This window comes from Gavialis gangeticus, unplaced genomic scaffold, assembly GCF_001723915.1.
Source record: "Gavialis gangeticus isolate Ggan-Ray unplaced genomic scaffold, GavGan_comp1, whole genome shotgun sequence".
NCBI classification, from domain to species: Eukaryota; Metazoa; Chordata; order Crocodylia; family Gavialidae; genus Gavialis; species Gavialis gangeticus.
In genome coordinates, this window is record NW_017729001.1 from 18,768,414 (window position 1) to 18,790,547 (window position 22,134).

At 41.3% G+C, this 22,134-nt stretch overlaps 2 protein-coding genes across 5 annotated transcripts in view; one reads left to right on the plus strand and one right to left on the minus strand.

The window, feature by feature from the left end:
* Positions 1-14,380, plus strand: part of LOC109290471 — a 48,079-nt gene extending 33,699 nt beyond the window's left edge. For both annotated transcript variants that reach the window (XM_019507009.1, XM_019507008.1), the window contains exons 3-7: positions 627-678; positions 777-879; positions 3,194-3,357; positions 10,799-11,044; positions 11,591-14,380. In XM_019507009.1, the coding sequence (XP_019362554.1) occupies positions 627-678; positions 777-879; positions 3,194-3,357; positions 10,799-11,044; positions 11,591-12,349 (1,324 nt within the window). In that variant the 3' untranslated portion in view covers positions 12,350-14,380. The remainder of the gene's footprint in view (positions 1-626; positions 679-776; positions 880-3,193; positions 3,358-10,798; positions 11,045-11,590) is intronic.
* A 1,992-nt stretch (positions 14,381-16,372) lies between these two features.
* Positions 16,373-22,134, minus strand: part of CHFR (checkpoint with forkhead and ring finger domains) — a 48,920-nt gene continuing 43,158 nt past the window's right edge. For all 3 annotated transcript variants that reach the window (XM_019507012.1, XM_019507011.1, XM_019507010.1), the window contains exons 17-18: positions 21,637-21,709; positions 16,373-19,116 (exon numbers count right to left, since the gene is read on the minus strand). In XM_019507012.1, coding sequence (XP_019362557.1) covers positions 19,074-19,116; positions 21,637-21,709 — 116 coding nt within the window. In that variant the 3' untranslated portion in view covers positions 16,373-19,073. The remainder of the gene's footprint in view (positions 19,117-21,636; positions 21,710-22,134) is intronic.

A 22,134-nucleotide genomic window follows, 5' to 3' on the forward strand; every position in this document is an offset into this window, starting at 1 on the left:
TGATCTCTGTCACTGGTGTCTGTTCTTCAAATTTTACTGATCCTGGTGGTTCTATAATGCTGATTTTTGGAACAAGATATTTTGGTGTGGATCTTACTAGGGGAGTCTGATTTCACAGTCTTAGAGATTAGTGGCTGCTGTTTTTCTGTAGCATAATCTTTATTAAAAAAATAACATCTGACACTTCTTGTCTTATGAAAACTAATCCAAAATACATTGTTCCTAATCATGAAATGTGTAATATTAATGAGGTTACTGAATTATGTTCCAGCACAAGACTAAGGGAGAAACTAAAGGTCTGCTCTTTTGAGGAGAGTTTAATGGTACTTGAGATGATGCATGGCTTCCACTTCTGGTTCTGCTGCAGACCCGTTGTAGTATCTTGGAAAGCCTAGTTAACTTCTTCTGCCCTGGTTGACTTCCTCCTGAGATGCGTTTTTCCTTGTTGGCCTTGCTACAAGAAGGCTGGTAAAGTGCTTTGGACTCTCAGAAGTAGAAATGTAAGTGCATAGTCATTCAGTTGTGTTCTGTTATTTTTTTTGTCCCCTATTAGAATGATCACGGACGAGAACTTTCCTCCTTTGGAATTTCTAACTCATTCTTGGGCTGTTTGCTCTCTTTCTCAGGCAGAAAATGTGTCCCAAAAGGAGCCCTGCCAATGTGCACAGTGACCAGGAGGTTAGTGTTAATTGTTTCAGTAATTTGTTTCTCTTTTGCACATTGGCTGTTATGTTGTTTATCTGAAGATGTTTACTGGGGCATGTTCTGAGTTGTAGAATGGGATCCAGAACTCTGCTGTTGATATCAATGAGCTCCAGCTTGTGGTGCCAAGTCGAGAGAATGAAAACAACAACCACTCTGTCAGCTGGGAGCAAGTGGGTAAGCAGCACATGTTGGTTCAGCCTAGAGCCCGTTGTCTGTTAAGGGAATTCATTCTCCTTCCCAGGAGCTGCTTCTCCAGCTGTGTGCAAAGTGATGTGGATCTCATACAAGGCATCCCATACAAAAGGCTTTTACTGTGGGGTTCTCTCTTACTGCCCTTTCCATTTGCACTGGTAGAGCAATTCCCTTGCAAGCAACACTCAGCAGTGTCATTTCAGAACTCTGCTAATAAAACCTGTCCCATCCAACAGCATAGCATTGATGCAAGATTAGCAGAGCAGATGTGTCCTTGGTTCATTCTGTCACAGACCTGGCAGCAAAAACACCTAGAAAACCTGCAAGTTTTTCTTCTATGCCTTCCTCATTTGAGGAGAATGGCTTTGTGGAATTTGTGTGTGTTGGATTACCTGGAGTAATCGTATGTCCACAGCAAAATAAGTAGTACCATATTGGGTCAGACCAATGGTCCACTTTGCCCAGTATCCTGCCTCTGACAGCAGCAGGAGTGGTTGGTAGTGGGAGAGCACTGACCTGAGTAGATCTAGAGCAGGGGTGGGCAAAATGCGGCCCATGAGCCAGATGCGGCCTGCCAGGCCATTCTATCTGGCCTGTGGGGCCCCTAAAAATTTTTGAAAATTAATATTAATCTGTGCTATCTATGTGGCCCTCGATGGCTTGCCAAAACTCAGTAAGTGGCCCTCCACCCAAAATAATTGCCCACTCCTGATCTAGAGTGATCTGTTCCCTATCCATTATCCTTCCTGATATCCAGCATTGTTGGTATAGAGATGCCAGAGATCTCCAACCATTCTGTTCAACAGCTGTTAAACAGATCTATAATCTATTAATTTGCCTAGTTTCTTCTTCAACCTGGCTATGCTATCTGCCTTTACCACCTCCTGTGGCAATGAATCCTACAAGTTAACTGTATGTTGCGTAAAGAAAAAAAAGTGCTTTTGCCTGTTAGTTTTAAAGCTGCCTCCTAGTAATTTCAGCAAGTGCCCCCCTAGTTTTAGTATTCTGGGACTTGGTGAACAACAGTTCCCTGTTTACTTAGTCCACACCCTTCATGATTTTATAGACCTCTATCATATCCCCCCTCAGCCGCTGCCTTTCCGAACAGAAGCGTCCTAGCCTTTTTAGTCTTTTTTGGTGTGGCATCAGTTGCATACCCATGATCATTTTGGTTGGCCTTCTCTGTACCTTTTCCAATTCTACTACATCCTTTTTGAGATGTGGAGACCAGAACTGCACACAGTATTTAAGATGTGGGCACACCATGGATCTGTATAATGGCATGATGATGTTCTCCATTTTTTTTTTTTCCTATTCCCTTCCGGTACATTATCTTTCACTTATCAACACTGAAGTTCATTTGCCATTTTTTTGCTCACTCACTTAGCTTGGTGAGATCTTTCTGCAGCTCCTTCCCATTAGACTTAACTGCATGGAATAATTTGGTATCATCTGCAAACTTGGAGATTTCACTGTGCACCCATTTCCAGGTCATTGAAGAAGATCCTAAACAAAATTGGGCCCAAATATGATGCTAATTAAGAGTAAGCTATTTACTGTAGTGCAGTCCAAATGAGGCCATGAGAGGCTCAACTATTGACACTGTCAGTGGTTTGATGGATCCATTAAAGCCATGACCTATGAGCTGTACCCCTGTTCTTCTGGCTGGTAAAAGGCCAGGGGGTGGGGTGGTACTGGGCCTTGTGTTGGAGATCATCAATGTTTGTCTCAAAAATGTTGGCTAGCAAAGAGCTCGAGTCCAGCTTAAATCAACCGAGTTGACTGCATTACTCACTATGACAGCTTCCAACTGTCCTTTATGGGGAAAGGTCACTGAGAAGATTGTGGTTGGACAAATCTGGCAGTCTGAGTCTCCAGAGCTCTTTGACCTTAACAAAAAAGATCATAAACTTTCATATGCAATGAGCACAATTTTGGAGGTTTTTTGGAGCTCATTTGAGATAGTGCTGTTCATGGGGTTCAGGCAATCTCAAAGACTACATCTCTTATATCCACATACTACATAGGTTCCAATCCAGAACTAAATATGGGAGTTTGGATATGATGTTAAGGTTTGGCCCAGCTCTGTTTGAATGTGGGCTTTTGGATTTTAGTCCCCTTTGGCTCCTCTCCAGATTTCAGCAGAATAGGGCAAGTTAATGGTTCAGTGACAGGTTGACTTCTTGTGCAGATCTGTATAGCAGCCAGGGGTTACTTTTTGCAGTTCTACCCTTGTGGTAGGTTGAATCCTTTGCCTAGACTAAGGATTTGAGAAATCTTTATCTTTTCCCCATAGTCACTTCATCTGGTGGCAGCACAGACCTCTCTCCTCAGCTGACTGACCCAGATGTGCCTTCTTCCACATCAGCAGTGACCACTGAAACTGGGAGTGATGAAGTATTTATTATTTCAGCTGGCCCTGGTCCCAGTGGGTTGAGTTTTACCACATACAGAATACAGGTACACCCATATGGGCAATGGGGTTGGGGATTTAACAACTTCTGCAGGTTGGGTCCATCATTTCAAATCCACATCTCTACTTTCTCCCAGCATATCCTTTGAACACTGTACCTACCAGGTCCTTCAGGAACTCTCCTGTTTGTTATCGCTTTTCAGCCCTTCCTTATTGTAGTGGCCAATGCTTTTGCTGGTTGAGGCTGATTTGGAGATTTCATGGTTGAATAACACAGTTCCTTAACCAGAGTGGCCACAGCATGACATAATCTGTGGTTGGTCTCCATGACAAATCTGGCTGTTGTTGACTTGGAGAGCAAGTGAGACCGAATGGGATCAGAATACCAAAATTAATCTTTCATGTCGGGGGACAGCAGTGCCAACAGGTTCTATGACATGCCCAGTGCAGTTAACTTAGGTGCTAACATTTCCTGAAGATAGAATTTGGCATGAAATAATTTCTAATGATTGGAAGAAGGAACTGGGATTTGGATTTCTCACATCCTGCATCTGGCTCTGCCATGGACTCCATGGAGGCAAGTTGCATGATCACTTGTTCAGTACTTCAGTTTCTCCATTTGCCAGGAATAATTATTCTGCATGGCTGTTTCTGAAGGTTATTAGAAACCTGCCAATAAATTGGGCCTTTCCTGTGAGACTGGCAGGACTCTTTGGAGAATTAATTGTTTTTGTTTATAAAAACTAAAGCTGCATAGAGGCCTTTCTCGTCTGGCTGGTACTCGTATTAGTTCACTTTCTTGCAGGTCTTCCAGGTGTTTCTTTGGAAATGCAGATGGTTGACAAACAGTTGTGCTCACATTTGGCTCAAGCATGCAGGGTAGTGATTTAAGCATCAGTAGGTGTATCTACACGTGAAATTAAGATGAAGCAATGAGCTTCAGAGCTCTTTGAGCTGGAATAAACTGCTCCCAGGTGCAGTATTTACACATGCACCTGGGACAACAGCAGTTTGAGCTGGGGTAGAACAGGCCTGGGCTGGCAGGGGGCATGGGGAGTCGACCATGGGCTTCAGGTGGTGGGCATGAGGGTGTTGAACCTGCGGGGCTGGGTGGCAGCCAGGAGTCTGGCCCCCCTGTTTGGTCACTATCTACATGTGTATTTCAGTGCAGTTAATTACTTTGCTATAAGATAGTACTGTCCCTGACAGCAGAGTTAATTAGTTTCCTGGCGCACATGTAGACGGTAACACTTTAATGTGGGGCTAATTAGTCTACTCTGCAGTAAATTGCACATTTAGATGCACCCAGTTTAAATCACTTATGACCCAATATTTAAAATCTTTCCAGAGTCATCAGTTTGTTTTGTGCTAAGCGTAGAACAAGTGAAGGATCTTGGTAGCTTCTGTATCTCAGGTGACTCTATACCGGGGGCACTAAGTAGTGGATCTAGATTCATCAGGGGAAGGGGAGGACGAGTACGGAGGGAGCCATGGAACACCAAACCAAGAGACGCCCACAAGATCAGCCCAGGTATGTAGCAGGGTTGCCAGGATTCTATTAGACAGCAGTGGCTGGACTGCAGCAGTGGGGGGACCAGGGACAGCCACAAGGGGAATTAGGTGGATATACACAAATGCCAGAAGCATGGGAAACAAGCAGGAGGACCTAGAGCTCTTGCTAGCGAGCAACAACTTTGACCTAGTAGGACTAACTGAAACCTGGTAGGATTCTTCTCATGACTGGGTGGTGGGAATAGAGGGCTATAGGTTGTATAGGAGAAGGAGAGTAGGGGAAAAAGGTTCGGAAGTTGCTCTCTCTGTCAAAGAACAGTACACATCTTCCCTAATCAAATTAGGGTCAGAGGGTGGTCAAGCAGAGACTCTGGGGGTTAGGATCCAAGGGGCTCGGGGTGAAAGGGATCTGGTGGGGGTCTACTACAGGCCACCACAGCAGGACAATGAGCTAGACAGGAATTTTCCAAGCAGCTAGAAGAGGCTGTGAGGTCTAGAGATATGGTAGTCATGGGGGACCTTAACTACCCAGACATATGCTGGGAGGAGCAGTCAGCTAGATCCTAACCACTCTCTCAGGTTCTTAACCTGCATTCAGGAGCTCCACCTAACACAGGAAGTAAGGTGTCCCACCATGGGCAATGCCTTGCTCAACTTGGTGTTGGCCACAGGGGATGACCTAGTGGGGGACCTGCAGATTCAAGGCAACTTAAGGGACAGCGATCAACAAATGATAAAATTCACTATCCAGCAAAGGGTGGGCATTATATCCAGCAGGGCCCGGGTGCTAAACTTTAAAAAAGCTGACTTTAATAGACTCAGGGGATTGGTTAGCAGGGTGCTAGGAGCTAAGAACTTAGATGTGTTGAGGGTCCAGGATGGGTGGACATTCCTTAAGGAAACCATTCTTTGGGCTCAGAGTGAGTCAATCCCATGGCAGAGGAAAGGGGGCAAGGGGGCCAGGAAGCCCCTTTGGCTAACCAGGGGCATCCAAGATACCTTAAGGGCAAAAAAAAGAGGCGTACAGGAAGTGGAAGGAGGGGGTAGCTAACAAAGAGGAGTATACTTCTTTGGCCTGTACCTGCAGGAAGTCAGTCAGGAAGGCCAAGGCAACTCTAGAACTCAGGCTAGCGTCAGGGATTAAGGAGAATAAAAAGTCCTTCTTTAGGTATGTTGGGAGCAAAAAGAGGGTGCAGGGTAGCAGAGGACCCATACAGGATGGGCAAGGGGGCTTAAGTGATGGATAGCAGGGACAAAGCAGAGCTCTTCAGTGAGTTCTTTGCCTCTGTCTTAAATGGGAATCTAGATGAACCCTCAACATACATCACGGACACCAACAAAGGGAACGTCAGCCAACCAATGGTCGGTGCCGACAGGGTAAAAAGACACTTGGGAGGGACTGGACGTATTCAAATCACCGGGACCAGAGGGACTCCACCCACGGGTAGTGAAGGAATTGGCGGGGGTCATAGATGATCCACTGGCAAGGATATACGAGTGCTCATGGTGTTTGGGTCAGGTTCCAGAGGATTTGAAGAGGGCTAACGTCGTCTTAATATTTAAGAAGGGGAGGAAGGAGGACCTGGGGAACTATAAACCAGTCAGTCTTACCTCTATCCCTGGGAAAATCCTAGAAAAAATTATCAAGGAGCACATCTGTGGGAGCCTGCTGGCCAATGTGATGCGGAGGGGTAACCAACATGGGTTTTTAGCAGGCAGGTCCTGCCTGACTAACCTAGTTTCCTTTTATCACAAGGCCACCAATTGTTTAGATGCAGGAGTCAAGGTGGATGTTATCTATCTGGACTTTGAGAAGGCCTTTGACAAGGTATCCCATACCATCCTTATAAATAAACTGAGGGAATTTGCCTTGGATGATTACATGGTAGACTGGGTAGCAAATTGCCTCAAGGGTCACACTCAGAGGGTGGTAGTGGACAGGTTGGTGTCAACCTGGAAGATGTGGGCAGTGGAGTCCCTTGGCTCAGTTCTGTGGCCGGTGCTGTTCAACATCTTCATCGGTGATCTGGATGAGGGGTTGGGAAGCACCCTGTCCAAACTTGCAGACGACACAAAATTATGGGGGTGCATCTAACACCCTGGGGAGGAGGAACCAGATCCAGGCTGACCTAGACAGGTTGGGGAAGTGGGCAGAAAGCAACAGGATGTAATTCAATAAGGATAAGTGCAAGGTGCTGCATCTATGGAGGAAGAACTGCCATCATATTTACAGGCTGGGGGGCGACCTCCTCAGTTCCACTGAGGCAGAAAAAGATCTTGGAGTCACTGTTGACTCCAGGATGAACATGAGTCGCCAATGTGATGTAAGCAGTTAGCAGAGCCAATCACACCTTGTTGTGCATCCATAGGTGCTTCACAAACAGGTCCAGGGAAGTGATTCTCTCCCTCTATGAGGCACTGATCAGACCGCAGCTGGAATACTGTGTCCAGTTCTGGATGCCACCATTCAAGTGGGATGCAGACAACCTGGAGAGGGTCCACAGAAGAGCCACTTGCCTGATTAGAGGCCTGCAGGGAAGGCCCTATGAGGAAAGGCTAAAGGACCTTAACCTCTTCAGCCTCTCCAAGAGAAGGCTGAGAGGGGACCTTGTGGCAGCATACAGATTCATAAGGGGAGAGCAACATGAAGCAGGCGATGATCTGTTTACCATGGCACCCCCGGAACAATGGTCATAAGCTACTGGAGAGTAGGTTTAGACTGGACATTAGAAAAAGGGTCTTCATGGTCAGGGTTGCCAGAATCTGGAATGGGCTCCCAAGGGAGGTGGTGCTCGCCCCATCTTGCCAAGAAGAGACTGGACAGGCACCTGGCTGGGATCACATGACCCCAGGGCTGGTGACTTTTCTTGCCTGCCAGAGGCAGGGGGTCAGACTAGATGGCCCACTGAGGTCCCTTCTGACTATGAATCTGTAATATCTAGCTCTTATTGGAGGCCAGTATAAGGCAGTGTAGTCCCTGAAGAAATAAGTTTGGGTGGGATTTTCTTGAAGTTGTAACAAATATGCACTCAGCTGACTGACCCAGATGTACCCTCTTCCATCTCAGTAGTGACTACTGAAACAAAGATCCCAGCAGCTCCAGAGCAGCCCCCAGCCCTGCCAGTGTGGCTGGGGCCAGTCTCCTTGGCAGCCCTAGCCTTGCACTGTCATAGCGCAACTGCATCTGGGGTCTCCATGGAGACCAGCCCCAGCCATGCAGGCAGGAGCTGCTGGGAAATGGAGTCTGGCTGGACTCCGCCCACCCCTGGTTTAATGCTTGTCCTTCTTCTAGTGGCTAATTGGTCAATCTACAGCAGCACTTTGCATTTTAAAAGTCTTAGAATCTGAAGAGAAGAAACACTGTGCACAAAGAGAAATCAGTTTAGGTTTAACTATTCATAGAATCATAGAAAATTAGGAGTAGAAGGGACCTTGGGAGGTCATCTAGTCCAACCCCCTGCTCAAAGCAGGACCATCCAACTAGATCATTCCAGCCAGGGCTTTGCCAAGCCAGCCCTTAAAAACCTTCATGGGTAGTGATTCCACCATTCTAGGTAACCTGTTCAGTGCTTCACCACCCTCCTAGTGAAAGGTTTTTTTCCTACTAGCCAACCTGAACTTCCCTTGTTGCAATTCTTTGTTATCTGATGCATGCTTTCTGCCTGCATCATCACCACTGGCTCTCTATCCTGAAGTGAGTAGACTGAGAGAATAGGCCTTTGCAAGATGTATACTCTTTCTCCTGGGTGCTTCTCCCCATTGGTAAGACTACCACCTGGTGGTGATGAGAGTAGCTCAGGATGGAAAATCTGTATTTTGCCCCTTTCCTCCATAAAGTTCTGAGCATTCACAGATTCCTCAGAAATAGCCATCTTGCAGTTAATCAGCACCTTTATAGGCCATTATTGCTGTGTCCATATGATGTATTGGAGGATATAAAATGTCAAAATAACACCTCATTTGATCTTAGAGTAAAGGGCTGATAATTCAGTAGGATTCCTACATAGGTACCTGTTCCTGGCCAAACTTAAAAGACTCTGGATTAGGTGTTAAGATTCAGGCTTGTTGATGACAGATGTGGTGGACCTCGCCAGGAAGGACACAAAGAAATCTAAGTCCTGGATTTTCAGCATGCTAGGAGCCATGCTGCCTGATCTAGGAACACACTATGCCTGCATTATGGCTATTAGAAGTGCATGTACTGATTTGCACACTCGATTTAAATTCAAGGCACAGATTTGACCTTGAGTACAACTATATCTGTAGAGATTTGGAAAGAGGGCTTTTAATTTCAGCACGAGTCCCCTAATATGGCCTGATTTGTTTGCACTACCTTCTATGAGCCAGCACTGGGCACATAGTTCAGGTCATCTACTGGACTGTTGTTCTCTTGGCATGAGTTGTGACATTACCCTAATGCTTATGGAGGTGTGAAATCTTGAGCCTTTACAATAAACAAGGCTTCCAGACTTGCCTTACCAGAAATGCTTGTCTAGACAAAGAAAACTGTAAGAAGCTTTGCAGAAAAGATTATCCAAATCCTTTTACTGAGAAATAGTAGTTGGCCACCAGCTCCCTTGCCTCCCAGTGAGAATGGGCCTGAGTTCTGCTGGGGAGGGGTCAGTGATAGGCTGGCTCTTTTTTAACAACATAGCAGAAAACTAATCCACTGTCAAGAGTCAAAGCTATACGCAGGCAACAGCTGGGGGAGCAAATAAATTCTGCATTGTGCTACTGCAGTTGTGGAGGTGAGGAAAGATGCTGATGAGTGGAGGAAATGCATCCTGGCTATATTGTGTGGGCATATAGACAACCTCTAAGAAAACAAGCAGTGTGTCTATTTTAGAACAACTCTTAAGCCTGTGTTTTTTACCTTCACCATCTGCTTCTCTTTGTACTGCAGTCTATTGATAGCATTTGTTTGACTTTTTAAAGGGGATCCATGGCTCTGCATCTTGGCTTTTTATGGTGTGCTGTGTTCTTGGGCAGCACGCCAGTAGCAGGGACATCATGAATGTAACATGAATTTTACAGGCAACTTACACAGTGTGCTTCAGCCCTCTTTATGGCTAGACTGACTAAAGGGGACCTCAGTTTGCTGCTGCCATAAGCTAATAGATCACAGTCTTCTAGCCCAGGCAGTACAAGCTCTTGGTTTTAGACTGAGAAGTTTGTAGGAGCTAGAATTGGAGGAGGGTGAGGATGGTGGAGATGTGAATCATGCTTTTTATAATAAACCACCAGGTCCAGAAATATTTTGGATCCATATCCTTTGAAAAGAAGCTAGATTCATGTAAATTCATGTTACATTCATTTTTTATTTGAAAAAAGCAAGGAAACATGACACTGAGGTTAAGCTATTACTGATATTAAACTACATATGAAATAAAGCCACCAGTGTGTCAGGACCAATTATTGGAATTAAATCCTACCATTAGCTTTTTTTTAAAAGCTTAATATTGAAAGCAATATTGTTCAACATTTGAACCACAACCTCTGAGCCAATATGCTTCTTTCTTAGCCAACAAAAAAGAACAGAATTCTGTTCTTCCCCTGGACCTATACCTTGACAAATCACTTCTGCTTAGCAGAAGCTACAGGGGACAGTCAAATTTGGTCCAATCAGGTTCAAACTAAGTTATCTTTAGCCTTGGTTCTCAAGGGTTCACTTAAAACTAGTAACTTTAAAAATGTTCAGGTTTCATATATCACAGACAATTTAGAAAAGAATAATGCCAGGCACAACTACTCTGTGGGGTGGGTAACATGGTGGGTTTATTGCTTCCTGTTTTAACCATACTGTAGACAGGTGATGTACAGACTGACCTATCTTATTCCATTCAAAGAACCAAAGTCCTTCCTCTGACAGCTGTAGTCCTTTTATGCCACTGAGGCCTTAGCTAGTAAAGTGGTTTGGAGATCATTGGCCAAAAGAAACCGAAAATGATCCTCACTTAACTTTTTTTGCTCTTGTAGGACAAAAAACTAAAGAGAAGTATCACGAGTCCAGCCTCTGTGTCCAGTTGGCTGACTTCTGATCACTTGGCCCCAGGAGCAGGCACCATCGACAAAGGGAATGTAGCAGCAGAAAACCATTATTCAAGACAACGAACTTGGAGTGCCCGAACTTTTCAAGATTTATTGGCTCCAATACCTCAGTTACAGAAAAAATGGCGCAGTTGGAGCACTACCAGCCCCTTCAGCAAGCTGGTGGACAGCGGTGTAAGTATTTACAAGGAAGAAACAGGAATTGCATTCCATGCCCCTAATGACACCCAAAGAAAGGTTGATATTGCACAGCAACTCTGCTGCTTTCTTTTACAAGCTCCCCTTCCCTTCCTAATTGTTTGAGCTCTAATGGTCCAGTCCCCAGCGTTCTTATTTCTGAAAAACAAATCATGAGGGGCTTGATCCTAAAGTGCTGATGGGAAGCTGCATTTCCCAGGCTTAAGCACTTGGATGAAGGACTGCGTACTCTTTAGAAACAGTCTCAAATCACTGGCATATCTTTTTCTGGTTACATCGTAGTTTCTTTCAGTTGTTTTTCTGTACTGTGGGAAACCCGTAGGCCCAAGATCGTCTCATTGATTTCTGAAGTCCGCAAACTTAAAGCCTGTTCTAGAACTAACAAAAATCCTTTTCTATCTCCACAACCTAGTGCTTTGGGAAAAGAAAGGAAGCAGTATGGCTTCTCAACCAGGGCAAGATATTTAACTGTTAACTCCTATATGTTTAAAAGCCTGTTCTGTTAACTTATTCTTTTGGCAGCATTTTTCTACATCTTCAAGAAACCAGGGTGCAGCAACTAGAAAAGTAATTTCTGACACTGAGGTAGAGGGCACCTCTGAGCCTGTTTACTCTGATTCATCCACCAGTAATGCATCATACCCACTAACCCAGTCTGCACAGAGGCAGCGGAAGCTGAGCTCCTGTAACTTGAAGAAATCCAGGTTTGGGAACCCCTACTTTGGGTTTTTAACCAGCTCCCCTGATTGCAAACATGCGAGGTCTTTGGATTCTTCAAGACACTTGGGGGCCATATCTTCAATTGACAGCCAAAGCCAGAGCCCAAAAAACTGTCTTGAAGGCTCCTTCCCTTTGAAAAGCAGTTTGGTCAGTGGCTCAAAGACCAAGGAGTTCTCATTAGAAACAGACAAAGCCAGTCACACCTTTGTTATTTCTGAAGAAGGGGATGATCAGCAACCTTTGGTCCTAGCAGAGCATCTGAGTCAATGTGGAGAGGCTCTGCCTGAGCAAACTTTCACATGTGTTCCAGTGAAGGCTAGGCTGGATAAATCACCTGTGGCTCTGACTGGAAAGGGAGATGGGCCTGTTAGGCACCCCAACTTCATACCTGATGTCCCTCTTTGGGGAAAGTCTCCTGGCTTAGGCAAGGAACATCTGAGGACCTGTAGCTCTTCCAGAGACCAGCATAGATCACCTATTGCAGGCACCAGTACCACTAAATCATCACAGAAGAGTGATGCCATGGATGCTTGTACATCAAGTCAAACGTCAGTTCAGTGATGCTTTCAGACTTAACCTGAGCGACTAAAAGCATCAGGGTGCAAGAACAGATGCACTAAGCTGCTGTTATCTTCTGTGGTGGAACAGTCAGGCCTGTGGGGAGTGGCAACTTTGCTTAATTTGTTTCTCCTCCCTATCAGCAGAGTAGAGTTATGGGTATAAACTGACAGCAGTGTGTAAAAGTCATATTCATCATGTTCACCTGGGCTTAATGAATGTAACGAAGTCCTAGCCCTAGTTCCATTCTTCTGGCATGGAATTTTGATTGCAAAGTATGGAAGAGTGATGAAATGACTCCATAAACAGGTTTTAATACTGAATAACCATGATCTTGCAGTAGGGTAAAGGAAAAATTTGATTTACAACTTTGGCTTGTGGTGTGAAATGGAAACCAGTCCTCAGGGTCTTTGTGATATTTCTTTTTGTATTTTTTTGTCTACAGTATATGAACCAAATTCGGCTCTCGGGCACATCTGCACAATTCAAGTTACACCTGGCTAGCTAGCCAAGGGTAGAATTTGAACTTGCATGTTTATGGATTTAAAAAAAACAAACAAACACATTAATTTCTTTTAAACCATGTTTCTATAGCTGGTGACTTTCACTTGGGCACAAAGCCTAATTATCAACTGTTTTCTGGTTATTAAAAGACATCTAGGCCTTCAGACACCATAGTAGTGAAAGTAAAGTGTTAGCATTCTGTCTGATGTCATCCAAATTAACATAAGCTCCAACATTTCAGTAGCATGTCACGCTTTCTACCTTCTTTGTTTTGTTATTTTTAGCAGACACACATTAAGGGAGCACTACATTCTTTTTAAGCAATTCTTCATGGCAACAGGAATATGTATACAAGGTAACAAAATAGTTAGTAGGAATAAAGTTATCAGTGTCCGTTTCTTGATAGTTTATAATACTGCTCTTTATAATACTGTATTAACCAACTATTTATTGCTGGTAACGCACATTGACTGGAGAACTATTTTCCCTTCCTTCAGCAGGCAAGACTTAAAGACTAAGTGGGGCAGACTTCAGAATGCTCTCTGTAGAAATGAACTCCTAAGTCGCTGTGCCACCCTGATTTAAAGCCAAGGTTTGCAACATAAGACTGAACCAAAGGGAATTCTGCTAATCCGATTGCCTTTAAGAACTGTATCAGTATTTTAATCGCCTCCCAATGATATTTTACTGTTTCAGCAAGAAGTACATGTGTACGCAAGCTACAACAAGCATGATCTGGCTTTCCTAAAGTTAAGGAATTTTTTTGTGGACTGCTTTAAACTGATAAAAGGCTCCAAATACACCATAAGACAGGTGCGAGAAGGGGGGGGGGGAATCAACAAGTCAAATCTGCCTCATGTCCACTATACCATGAATCAAATGAGGGATCTTAATCCTTCCAGACAAAGGCATCCAAGTCTGGCTTCTAAAAAACTTAACCCCAGTTTGGTCCTGACTTATTTATGATTTCATCTGCTATTCTAGCTTTCCTCTGCCATCTCTTAGTGTCTGAAATGCATAACACATGGTCATAATTTTGTTTAGCATTTGTTTATGCACACAGAATTAGAACTATTGTGTGGTAATGACAGTGGTCACATTGAAGAAGAATATGCCTTTTGGTAGCTTGTTCTCCAAAAATGAACCACACAAAGAGGCCTCAGCTAACTTTAATATCTACCAGTCTGCCCTAAACAAAGAACACAGAACCCTAGCTCTAGGTTTTTTTTAATAGTACATGAATTAAAGGGAAGAGTTAATATATTTATGACTTAAAACGTTTAGATTTCTGCAATACTCTGTATTTTAATAAAGAATGTAATTGTGTTGGCTTCCATATACAATGCTACATTGTAATGCAAAAGCATTACGCTATGTTACTTATGTTGTTAGATTTCTAATTATCAAGAACTGAGGAATCATCTTCAAAAATATTACTTGGGTGACCAGTACCCATCAGCAACTGCTGTTGGGGATGGGTGGAGAGGGGAAAAGAACAAAATACTTTACAATAAAAGTATCACATGTTAATTTTCTTAGTGCAGAGGCAATTTATTAGACTCTTGATTCTGTTTCTAGTGTCTGTACCTACTGTATCAGTATCATACATGCCAGGATAGTCTTTCACAATGTGCTTGAAGTATTCCTTCAGCCTCTTCTCCCTCACACAAAACACTAGCTAGCAGCTGGTAGCAGGACTTCCAAAGGCAGTATAAGGCAGCCCTGTTTTGCTCACTAATAATAAAAAAACTGGGTTCTGTGACAGTAGTTTTCTTTTCTTTAACAGCTCTACTGTTCACAAGAGGCCAAAACAACAGGGAAGAGAGGATTATACGAAGACACTTCATAGACTTGAATACACAGTTATTACCTTAATTTGACTGAGATTAGTTTTTAATGAGTTTCATTAATACTGAAGGGCTGTCCTATGAAACCATGGATGTACTAGAGGCAGGGGGTTGGGCAGGAAAATGCACTCAACTGGTAGAAACAATACCATGACCTTACTTTCAGCCATTTTTAAGGTCCAGCAGATTACAAAGCAATACCATTACTTTTTCACACTCCTAAGAAATAAGTCATTGTGGTGCAGGCAAACGGGTTATCAACTCTGACTTATCACCTACCACAACCCACTTGTTCATTTTATTTTGTTTTGTTTTTGAAATAAGTCAAAGTATGTTAAATATGGTAAATTACTCAGCAGTAAGTTCCAAATGATTTATGGATGGATAGGCTGAGGGTAAGGAAGTGACAGGACTCCAGCTAATAGTCAGTTAATCCAAAACAGCTGTAACAGATAAGAAGAAAATACCCATCTTGAAAACTGAATATAAAAATTTAAAAAATATGCATGTTCTTTTTGGGGGTGCCTTTTGAAGTTAAGCCTCATCTGGCACATTTAAGTAGTGAATTAAAAAAAATTATATGGACGTTAATGACCTGAGGCATGAAATTACATTATTGAAAGTCAGAATGGGTAGATGTGAAAAAGCAATCTTCACATATTAAGTGCTGCTGAAAGAAATAGTATAATTAGGTTGGGGGGGGGGTTCCAGAAAATGCTCAACAGACTGCAATTTGGGTTTCTGCTCCCAAATACAATACTGTCACTGAGAAGGACCCCAGCCTGATGGCTGGCAAGTGCCTTATTTACAGCTCTCTAGATTGCAAGAGGGGAATTTTTATTCAGTATTATTTTTGAAGCGTGAAGGATAGCTAGCTCAAGCCATAGGTGGTATGGATTAGCTACAGTATTAAAAGATTTTTAATTCCCAACTTAGCTTGTGAAAACTGTAACAATTCAAAATGCTAGGATCCTAACCTGCTCTTTAAAACTTTCAAGTCTTGATAATTTTGGCTTCAGTATTTTCAAAGTCAAATTAATAGCTTTAAAAACTCTTCTCACTAGACCCATGAATGCAGTTTCTTATAGCAGAATCTAACTTTTTCACTTGTAGTAGTTATTCGTAATCTTAGGTCCTGTACTTCTGAACTAGACCACTGAGAATATATTTACTATTACAGTAGCATTAGTTTCTGTGCTGGCTTTTAAATGTTACTTTAGGTACAGTCAGTAATGGTGATAGGTACTATGGAATTGCTGAAGTACCCGTTCCTCAAGTCAGAAGAGAATCCAGTTCTTTAGTAGGAAATAAATGGTTTGTTCCTGCCCCTGGGACTGAAGTTCCTTATTTACCAGACTTGTATTTGTGTAGTTGCTTGAGTGCAGCAGAGCTAGAGTTGTCATACAGCTAACTTGTTATAAAATCTGGAAGGGGTAAGAATCCTATTCAACTGTCTGACTGTATTTTAAAGGAGGCTAAACTGAAACCCTGCAGTGCCATAAGACAAGGGCCATCTCCACACTCCGTTATTACAAGTTCAAGTTGGATACCCTCTTGTATCAAATATTAGCTACTTTCAAGGGATGGCAACAAGACCAACCATTAGAAAAAGCATCCTATTGCTCTGAGTGCGGAGGTGAAAGATTCCCACCACAGAAGAAACACCAAGCTTCAGTGAGTTGTTTTTTTTATTAATAACATTTTAGTCCAGAAAAGTCACAAAAAATTGGAAGAACTACGCTCCACTTTCTTTATAAGAGAACTTTCTCAAAAGAGGGAGCCTATCTTATTCACTGCTACATTAAACCCTATCATAATTAACCTGATTTTCACAACACCTATCTATAACAGTTCACGCTTAGCTCCCAAATCTCTCTTATAAAGAAGGTGGGGGTGTGCTTAGGTTAAAAAATATGCTGCACCTTTACACTATTTAAACAATTACACAAGCATAGTTTATACAGTTATCACATGAAACTAATATCACCTGGCAACCATACATTTAAAAAGAACTGGTATAGAGAGTATGTAATACCCATGAAAGATGCCCTTAGTTACTTAAGAGCATATAAAGATCAGGATTTATTCACCCTCCCTATTTGCAAGAAAGTTTCTTAGCTCTTCCAAGTACAATATATCCACAAAAGAGTCATTCAATTGCACTACTTCAACCCCCTATGCATAGAAAGGCAGATTTATTCTCTAAATGGAGAAAAAAAAAAGAGGGTATATCCAAGTAATTTCACAAATCTCTACTGTACAGGTAGTTTAGATGTTAAGAGCATGAGATTTTTCTTTCAAATTTTAGTAAGTTGTGTAATACACATCCCTATACACACAAACAGCTTGAGTAAGTGCAAGTGAAATTGTACACAGTACTGTAGACATGTTCTGTAACTCAACAAAAGAAATTCAGCACGCTAGGGACTTGAACTCTAGCCTGGGGCCAAGCCCATGCTGAAAGCTTATCTGGGGTGTGGAAAAAGTGGCGAGTGAGAATGCAAACGACATTTCTGCATGTAATGTGCAAAGGCATTTTTCTTCCACAATGCATGCAATTTGCTACATGCACAGCCAGCAATGAAACTGAGACCAGACAGCTGGGAATAGTTGTCCTGAGAAGATACAATATAACTATTCATCCAATCCCTTTCTTCCCCTCCCCCCCCCCCAAAAAAAACCCCAAAAAGACAAACAACAACCCAAAAACTTTCTAAATATAAAATAATGCAACAGAATATTTGTTAGTTTATAGTAAAAAAAGTAGAAACAAACTCTTGTTGTTACATTTCAAGTATTATTCCAGATCTGATTTCAATCTTACTCACAGGAAAAAATGCCCAGAGATTAGGAAGAGAAATCCACACAAAGTGTACTTTTTAATTGCATCAGGGATATTGTCCATAGACCCATCCTTGCTGCAGCTATTCTTAAGAATAAAAATCTGAGCACAAATGCATTATTTTTAATTAGCATTTATATTAAAAGTGTGCAGCACTGGATATATTGGTTTAATTAACTGACACTGAATAGATACAATGTGCTGTGTTATCTTGTGCTCCCTACTATTGTATGTATTTAGTACTGAAATATAAATTTTGTTTGCAAAACAAGGCTCATTTAAAATAACAATATATATACAGAGGTAATTTTGTACTCTTTTCTCCCATTCTGCTTTGTTCTCCTGGACTTAAAAAACCAAAAAACTGGTGTACTCAAATGCATGATTATGACATATTTGCGTACACTCAGTTTTTATTTTTATTTTATTATGCTCAGAAAGCTTTTTTAAACACACACTTGGAAAAAAAAAGTGTAGCCTACAATCACTCAATATGTCACTGACATCAGTGTCCCTTTTTATAATCCCTCCTCCCAATGCAAAAGAATTCCTCCGTATTGCTCAAGTTCATCTGTTGTGGAGCTGTTTTGTAGATAATTTCTGCTAAAGTGACAGCCTTTTAAAACTTTTTCACCAAATGTATATGTGCTACAGCCTAACAAATGAAAAATGCATTTAAAAAAATTGCACTAACTTGTTTTACTGACTGCTTTGTACCAGGAATATTGTTTTGGTCTTTTGATATAATGTTGCTCTACAGATAATAAACAGAAGTTTGTTCAGACATAGGCAACTACTGCTGCAAATTTGAATTTGGTTTGTAAATGATTGTGTATTTTTTATCTTTAACATTGAAGAGAAACAGGACTACTAAACTAAAAAAAAGTAATAGTTTGCTGTCATAGCACTGTACATACTATTAGGGCAGCAACCTGAAGTTGCTTGTTGTTGAAAGGATAGGGGAAAGTAAGTAGTTAAATGCATGTTCTGATGAGCATATAATCAATCAGCTCTTTTTTGAAAATTGACGAATATTAATGGCATATTTAATGAATATTAATGGATTTTCTAGCCCTACTACAATAATACCAGAGTACAACAAAATGCAGACTTAGTTTCCTTTTTTTGGGACATTAATGGCTCCTGAAATATCCAACAAGATACTGGTACAAATCATTTATATTTTAAAATCTAAGGATTTCTCTCATTTTCTGCCACATTTAGTGCAAACACATTCCTTGCTCATTCTTAGGTCCTCCAATTTATGGCTGTTATTTGAGCATAGTGAAATAGGGACGCTGTACTAATGAGGATGGAATGCAATGCTTTTCACTTTTCTTTTCTTTTTTTAAACAAAGGTTTTCTACCTTACTCATATACAACTGTAAGACTCTACAAATTAAAAAAGTCACACCAGAGTACCTGATGCAAGTTATTGACTCCCTGCTATGAGGGAACTAAGAACATCCCCTGAAAACATTTACTGTAAGATCTGTATTTCAGGCTTCATCCTCTCCCTACAGACTACAAATATTTAGTTCTTGAAACGTGTCTGTTCACAAATGTGATTGAATTTCCTGAAATAAAAAAAACAAAAAATAAAGTATTAAGCTTTAATATAGCTGCAAGTAGTAATATACCATGAAAAAGTCAAGGCTATATCCCATAGGATATTTAAAAAAAAAAATAAAGCAATGAAAACTTAAAGTAACACATTTATATGTTAATCTTACCTGTTATTCAAAAAACTGAAAACCAAGAAGCCTGTTACGTTAACTAAAGGTAGAATTCAATCTCATTTTCCCACAACATTTTTTTTTTGTATCTCTACTACCTAATACTTGTTAATTATGTTATGCATAAAGAAAACTTGTTAACGATGTTCTTCCATACTATTACATACTTTAAATACAGGATACATAGAGAAAGGACACAATAATAAAATCGTGCCTGCCCTGACAGCATAGTAACCAAGACTGGCAGTTAAACAGGCTTCAGGACACATTACTCAGGCTTATAAATTTCAACATAAAATGTGTTCTCTGATTTTTGCAATCAAAGATGACTTGCAATCTCTCTGGCACTAAAGTTAAAAAAAAAAAAAAAAATTCCCACTTGAGGCAGACAGCACGATGAGTTAGTTTACATTCAGGAAGCATAGTGTTCATCCTGGTAACCACAAATTCTAGGCAGAAACTACATTTTTACTGCCAACAACTTATCTGTTTTGCCCTTGTGGGAAGGAACATTTAATCCACACAGGGAAAAACACAAATTGGGAACCAGCTGTATTTATGTTTGAACATGAAGTAGGACTGAGGTTGAAGTAATTCAAGTGCAAGATTAAAGCAAAACCTGATTTGCACTAAGCAAAACTATTTTGCTAATGGATCAGGTGGTGTAAAATGCAATGAATGTTCAAGTGGTGCTGTAACAGGGGTTTGCATTTTTCCATCCCTGTGGAACCAGAAGTTTGTCCAAGACTTGCAGAACATTAACGGGGTTAAGAAAAAGCTAGTCTCTTCTAAAGCTTCCTTCAGTCTTTATTCCAGAAGCAAACAAAAACAAACCTACAACTCATCTTCAATCTGTGTAGAAAGGCTGGCAAGCTTTGAAACTGAATTAATTTCCTAAACTTCAACAAGAAAATTTCCCTTGGTAACAGGACTCAGAACTACAGAAAGCTTTGGTGTTTTGGATTTAGATTTCCAAATCACAAACAAAAAAGGATTAATTTGGTGTTTACACTGCAAAATCTTTACTTCTGAAAGATGCTGAAAATGAACATTTTTAATGTCTTTCTAATGATCTGCCTGCATAAGCTGCAAAGACTAATTATTCTCAGTCCATAGTAGTCATAACATTAAAGGAAAATTATGGTAATTGCATATTCTTGTTACAGGATTAGATGAGTATAGAGCAGGGCCCTTCATTCATTAAAACACTCTCTCAATAGAATGGGAAGTGACAGCTTTTCTTTACGAATTGTACTGAGAACTTGTATCATTATTCAAAAATGAGTCTTTCTATCTATACTTCCTGCTGAACAGTCAGTCAACTGCCAGCTAAGCAAGCTAGTTTTTTGTTTTGTTTTGGAGTCCTATAACTCCTGACCAAATTCAGGCTTAAAACTGAACAAGTACAACTTCCCTGAAAACAGAGCAGCTGCACTGTCTACTCCAGCTCCTGTGATGAAAAACAGCTTGCCTGCAAGATCAGGCATTTCCAGTACAGCCTATGGGAACCATTCTGAGCTAAATTACTGATCAGAGTACTTCTAAGAAGAAAAGCTCCTGTGTATCCTTAGTTAAAGCAGTGGTAGTTTGGAAGAAAGAAAAAAGAGAGACCAAGAAATCCCACCCAACTCGTATTTAGTGGTCAGACCTTTTATTGCCTTTCTGGTACCAGTCTACCAAACGGCCTACCCAGAAGTCTCATCTTTCTTTCACAGATGGATCTGGAGTCTATATTCCCCAGAAGCATTACACACTCAAGTAGCGAATGTGCATCCCCTTCATCTGCTCCCCTTTGCCCCCTCTACACACATACACACTTCACCTAGTGCAACTCATACATTTGAGCACTGAATCAGACTTTGGAAACAAGGACTGGCAGGTCACTTCAGATTACTGTGGCTGCAAAGTGTTACCATCTCCTCAGATTCACCCCAATTTTTTTTTGCAGCGACAAAAAACAGAATAAGAAAGAATGAAACTGGGCCAAAATGATTAGTTCAGTTCACAGCTGCTAGTGTGACCACTTTTTTGATTTCCACCTGCATGGAGTTCTTATTTGAATTTCAAGTGTGTATACAACCTAAGTGAACATCTCTACGGATCATGTGGTTTCAAATAGGAATCACTGGTTATAACAATCTCAGTTAGAACCGAACCAACACACGTTAAAAAAGTCCATGGGTTTCAATTCCAAAGCAAAACAACAACAAAAAAAAGAAAAGTCGCCTAGTTTGGGTTTGTACTGCAGAAGCCTCTTTTTTATGAACCCTAGATAGGATCCATAATTTGAGAATGACTGTATTTAGACCTCTGGATGGATTAATTAAGCTAAAGAAAAAAGTTATGAAACGTACGACTTACATAGCATGGTGTGCTTTAACCTGAGTCCGACAGTTGCGCCCCCAGTAGCAATCAGGACGTGATGTGACAGTCACTATTAAATAAGCCAAAAAATAACATATTCATTGTAATTTTTCAGTAAGAGATGCAGCAAATAACAACAGATGTAACTGAAGTTCATTAGCAACCCTCATTAAGTGATTTTCAGTTTACAAATAGATGCTACAAGGAAAAAGTGCATCCTTTTTGCACCACAGTGCAGGAAGTTACACTATTATTACTTTTTTAACACTGCTTACTAAAGCACAGAGATGCCCATTTGGAATTGGAAGGTAACAGGCTGCCAATGTAAAAGGATTTGTTCCTGCACTATTGAAACCATACACTTCAATAGAAATAAGATCAAGATACCAGACATCAGTGACAATTTAGATACGTTAGCAAACAGGACTTGAGAAAAAAACATGTACAGTTCATTTGAATTTTTCTAGTTTTTCCCACAGCTATAATAGATGTAAG